At 33.9% G+C, this 6,000-nt stretch overlaps 1 protein-coding gene across 1 annotated transcript; it reads right to left on the bottom strand.

Moving 5' to 3' along the window:
* Positions 1-354: 354 nt before the first annotated feature.
* Positions 355-4,255, bottom strand: LOC103424358 (heat stress transcription factor B-3-like). The gene is given in 2 exon segments (NM_001328864.1): positions 355-1,058; positions 4,034-4,255. Coding segments are annotated over 2 exon segments (648 nt in total). The 5' UTR covers positions 4,193-4,255; the 3' UTR covers positions 355-569.
* Positions 4,256-6,000: the final 1,745 nt, after the last annotated feature.

The following is a 6,000-nucleotide window of genomic DNA, read 5'->3' as shown; positions in this document are numbered from 1 at the left end:
AAAACTGTTTTTGCTGTGTTGTAAGAATAAACGGCTGTAAAATAAAGTTGTAGTGTTTGGTAAACTTTTTTGTAAAAATGCTTTTGAAAAATAAAAAAGCAGTATTGTTTGGTAAACTTTTATGTAAAACATATGTGAAAAAAAGCCGGTTTTTCAAAGCTGAGTTTTGCAGCTTCTTGTTTTTGGCTTTTTTTTCATCCAAAACAGTGAAAAAAACTGAACCTGAATGTTTACCAAACACAAAAAAGTTCCCAGCTTTTTTTTATACTAGCTTTTTTTAGAATCACATCAGTACCAAACTAGGCTTAATTCATCTCACATGCATAAACATTAAACAAACACTACATGAAGGGATTAAAGAAAATATTCAATTTAAATAAATGGAAATATTTCAAATATGTTACACCAGTTTACAAGTCTGATTACCTCTTTTATTCCCCTTGGTTCTAGCACTGCAAATATAAGAATTTACAGACGTTTCATACATGAATAATTTATACATATGGTAATTTAATTAGTCTACCTAAGCCACTTTATTTTTCTAGACAAATAAATGGACGACGCCTTTTTTATTTGCATGCTTGAGATAGTAAAACGTTTGCGGTTGCACTAATTTCAGCTCTCTTTCTCTTCCTCTCCCTCTCTCCAGTAACCTCCAATCTCACTCCAAACAACTTTAGCACTCTTTCATTATCTTCCTCCTCTTTCTCAGCCGAGTCTCCATACTTTGCCACCAAGTCAAGAAGCTCCTTGCACTTCCGTTTCATGCTCGTCAGCTCCGAGCTCAAAACCCCGTTCTCCTGCTTCAGCCTTTTGTTTTCGTCGACGAGAGAGCTGAACTCGGATGATGATGAAGTTGAGGAGGACCTTTGGTCTTCATCAAACTCATTTGGTAGTAGTGCAGCTGCTCCAGCTTGTTGGGTTACTGCATTGTTGATCGGCTGTTGTTTGGTGGCCCATGCTTTTCTTCTACGGATGTCACATAGCTGATCCTTTTCGCCCTTTCGGAACTTGTCGTTGCAGAACTCCCACCTGTTTGTGGCAACTTTGCGAAATCCCTGTATATACGCATGGCATTTGATTACACGAGGGTTATATACCAAATCATTGTAAGAGTTCATTATATATATATACACACACACACTACGTCCGTACGTAATTCCCTAGCTATTAGCCATTGATCTATGCACATCATTATGTGCAACGACTTTCGGTTGCTATTGTCAAACTTTTCTTGTAGTGACAACATATACATATAAGAGTCGAAGACCCATGTTTGGCTTTAATTATTTTTTTAGGATTAATTTATATATATATTTTTTTATAGTTTAGGATTGGGGTACACACATTTTTTGATACATTTGGTAGAGATGTAATGTATTTCAACAATCCTAGTCTATTTTTGGGCATTCATTTAAAGATCATGTCTACTAAATCTGAAACTATATGACCATGATAGTCATTTTAGTGTTTCTTTGCACAACCATGTTCGTCTTTTCTGTACTACAAATAAATATCCTAATTTTGGATTTATCTAATTAATTTTGCAAGGATGGTCTATGAGTGATGAATTGAAATATAGACGGTTCAGATCGTTGAAAAAGCTACAGAGTATGCCTACAAATTGTGTCTCAAAAAATGAGTGTCCCCAATCGTAAATTTTATTTTAAATATTTTTAGTATGAATTAACCTATACTATATATTAAGATAATCTTCTCTGTGAACTAAAACGAGAGTTAAATGAATATTAGAGCATTTAAATGACAAAGAATTTAAAAATTTGTCCTAAAAATCATGGGCATTATTGTAATTTTATTTACTTCTACTTTCTCTTACTCTGTACTTTTTCTCCTTATCAATTATCTAAAGCAATTTTTGCCCTATGCACATGCATAGCATGGGTGGAGGTTGTTAGTTAAATTAAAAAAAAAGGCTCCTATTAGCTCATTATTTTGTATTCCTACTTTTTGTAATATTATTGTCACATCCCAATTTTGGTTCCGCCGTAACACGATACTGTCCGCTTTGGACTTACCATTCCCTCACAGTTTTGTTTCTGAGAACTCACGAGCAACTTCCCAATGGGTCACCCATCCTATGATTACTCTCGTCCAAACTCGCTTAACTTCGGAGTTCCGATGGAATCCGAAGCGAGTGAGCTCCCAAAAGACCTCGTGTTATCGGGAAGGGGAGCATGTACATATAAGACACATCATCCCTTCTCTATTGGTCAATGTGGGATGTTATAATCTACCCCCCTTAGGGGCCCGACGTCCTTGTCGGCACACTCACACCACACGGCAGAGTGGCTTTGAGACCAAATTGTCACATCCCAGTCTTAGCTCCGCCGTAGCACGATATTGTCTGTTTTAGGCTTACCATTCCCTCACGATTTTGTTTCTAAGAACTCACACGAGCAACTTCCCAATAGATCACTCATCTTAGGATTGCTTTCGCCCAAACTTGCTTAACTTTGGAGTTCCGATGGAATCCGAAGCTAATGAGCTCCCAGAATGCCTCGGTGCTATAGGGAGGACATATACATATAAAGCACATCACCCCTTCTCCGTTAGTCGATGTGGGATGTTACAATTATATAAATACAAACTTTATTTCTATTGCTTATAGTAATTAATTATTTTTCACTAAACTAGAATATCGTTACAGTATTAATTTCATATAAAAACTTACACAATAACTTTCTAGTCATTTTAGTTTTTATTCAACAGAAAATAGAGAACATAATTGGAGATTCTTTTCTTTAACTTATGGTCATTATTTCTAAAGACTGTTGTTGGAGTAATTATTTTATAAAGAGCTCCTTAGATAACTTTCTAGTCGTTTTAACTACTGTTTAAAATAGAAGCATGATTGAAAAATGCTCTTATTATTCTCTAAACTATAGAGTGTGGTTAGAGTAATATTCCCTAGAGACTCTAAGATAGTTTTCATTTTTTTTTAAAATTAAAATTGCATTTAAAAATAAAGAGCATAATTGGAGAGATTCTTTCTAACTTTTTGTTTAGTTACATTTTCTTTCCAAAATTGAAAGAGATAATTAAAAGTTTTATTATAAATATTCAACAAAAAAAAAGTATAAAGAAAAAAAATAATTTCTGCACCTGTTTTTTCACCTCCACATTCTTTTTTCTTCTTACTCTTTGGATTGAACAAATAAAAGAAAATATTCTAAGAGAAAAAATAATATAATGAGTGCAAAAAGTAAAAAAAAAATATGTTAATCAAAGTTCATTTTTTCTTTTCATGACAGGCCCCTGTCATACTACAGAGTCCATATTAATTTATCATTCTTTACGACTTAGTGGACTATAATGAAATTAAAGCTCGTGAAATATGTCAATTTCATGTTTTGGAACGTCTTGAAAGTTCTGAGTTTAGACTCAACACAAATATGCTTTATTTGATATTACAATTTAGTTGTATTTCTTTTTATTTGTAATGGAAATTGTTGGATTCGATTATCATCAAAATTTAATTTGAATCACATTATTATAGTTAATTCAATATGAAACTTAACTCACTTTCTTTTTTAATGTAGAAAAATATTATTTGTTAAAAATATAAATAAACAAATATGTTTTGTTTACAAAAATCATATTAATTTAAGTTGGTTAGTCCATCAAATAACAAATAAAAAATTATATAAGTTAGGTGAGACAAGACCATTAGATCCTTTCATACTAACCCAAAAAGTTTGACTAGATATATCATATTTAAGAAAGCTGGGTCAACTTGGCCAAATGGACTTTTCATTTATTGTTGTTATATTTATTTTCTCAATTTCTTTTTGTCATGATGATGTGATGATGATGAAGAACATAGAACATATAAAATGGTAAAGTGCAAGAATTTGTTCCTGATTAGATATTTATTTATTTTTTTAAGTTTTTTTTAATTTTTATCATGAATCAAATAAAGTTAAAGTTAATAATTTCCTTTTTAATCTAAGATATGTATGATTCCAAAAATAAATCTAACACATAATATGTGGGTTAATAAGTTTATACGTACATAAGTATTTAGCTGCCTGACAAAGCTAGAGAAGTTACTATGCTTGAAGAGTGTTGGGAGGAGATCCCGGGCAAATTCCGCCGTCTGCCACACCACGAACGCCGACCCATCGTCGTTCCAGGATATCACATCGTCCGTCGCCGGATCCTCCACCAGCATGTAGGTCTTCAACAAGAAAGGTGGTGGGCTTGACTTCCTCACATATTCCAACAAACGCTTCTGATCATCACACACACCCTCCATTACTTAATATCTAATACTGGAAACTGAACTACTTCTAAGAAAGAGATAGAGAGATCGAGCTAGAAGAACAGAAGAGGATAATTAAAAGAAGGATTAAGAAGAAGATTAAGGATGATAATTAATTGGAAAAGAGAAGAAGGGCAGTTAAGAACTCCCAACCCCAACAGTAGAAACCCAACACAACTCCAGAGTTCATGAGAAATGCAAGGTTTTCCTTCCCCTTCTCTATGCAAAGTTGTAGAAAGAAATGGTTAAAACCTCTCTGCCTAGCCTACCCCCTCCTTATATACTTTGTAAAATTCATGACATGCGCATCACATTCGATTATATAATATTATATATATGTTCCGACCAAAAAAAAAAAATATATATATATATACACGTAATATATATGACTTATTCATAGTTTTATGCGTACTATATATGCAATTGGCATACTTAAATCATTAGGATCTTAAGATGTCAACCACCCGATCTTGATTATGATCAAACCTTCATCACCATTTTGGACGACTAGGGATAAAGGGTTTAATGGTTATTGCCTTTGACCATATGACTAAAGACACAAACCATTATCTTACCCAACATTTGCATTCTCAGTTGGGTAAATCGTCAAAATGATCATTGAGATTTGCATAACTCATCACTTTGATACCTAAGATTCCAAATCGATAAAAGTAGTCCCTGAGATTGTCCACCATCCATCATTTTGGTCATTCCGTTAAAAACTCTGTTAAGTGTCCCAGAGCTCTTAGCTGGAAGTTTGGGCAATTTTCAAAACTTTGTAACTCGATCGTTTCTTAACCAAATTCGACCCATAATATATCAAAATGAAGATAGGAAAGTGTAGAATAAGATTATACCTATTTCAAAGCCCAATGGTTGCCAGAGATGACCTGAAAATAGCTTCAAAGTTGACTGGTCCAAGTAAAAACTTGAAAACTCGTCGGAAACTAGGTAAACTTTAAACATTCATAACTTCTTCAATACTCAACGAAATCAAGTGATTCAAAAACGACAATCATACTTCTCTATGAGACGAAGATAATGGTACATTTTTCAATGGCTAACTCACCGTGGTTTGGCCTGAAAACGGCTTGAAATTGGCTAACTCGAGACCAAGACGACCACTTTCAAGCAGTTTTCCGGCCAAACCACGGCAATTTATCCATAAAAAAGGTAGCATTCTCTTTGTCTAGTCGAGAAGTATGATTTTTGTTTTTGAATCACTTGATTTCGTTGAGTATTGAAGAAGTTATAAACGTTTAAATTTTACCCAGTTTCCGGCGAGTTTTCAAGTTTTCACTCGGACCAGTCAACTTTGAGGCTATTTTCTGGCAATCTCCGGCAATCATTGGGCTTTGAAATCGGTATAATCTTATTCTACACTTTCCTATCTTCATTTTGATATATTATGGGTCGAATTTGGTTAAGAAACGATTGAGTTACGAAACTTTGAAAATTGCCCATACTTCCGGCCAAGAGCTCTGGGACACTTAACGGAGTTTTTAACGGAATGACCAAAATGATGGATGGTGGACAATTTCAGGGACCACTTTTATCGATTTGGAATCTCAGGGACCAAAGTGATGAGTTATGCAAATTTCAGAGACAATTTTGACGATTTACCATTCTCAGTTTAATATAATTCACTAAGTGATACCATTATCTTGCCACACATGTTCACTCTCAGTTTGATATATTCCATAAAGTAATCAACCCTT

Source organism: Malus domestica, chromosome 14 (genome assembly GCF_042453785.1).
Source record: "Malus domestica chromosome 14, GDT2T_hap1".
In the NCBI taxonomy this organism is placed as follows: Eukaryota; Viridiplantae; Streptophyta; class Magnoliopsida; order Rosales; family Rosaceae; genus Malus; species Malus domestica.
The sequence above is the reverse complement of the archived record's forward strand: the minus strand, read 5'-3'. Positions and strand labels throughout refer to the sequence as shown.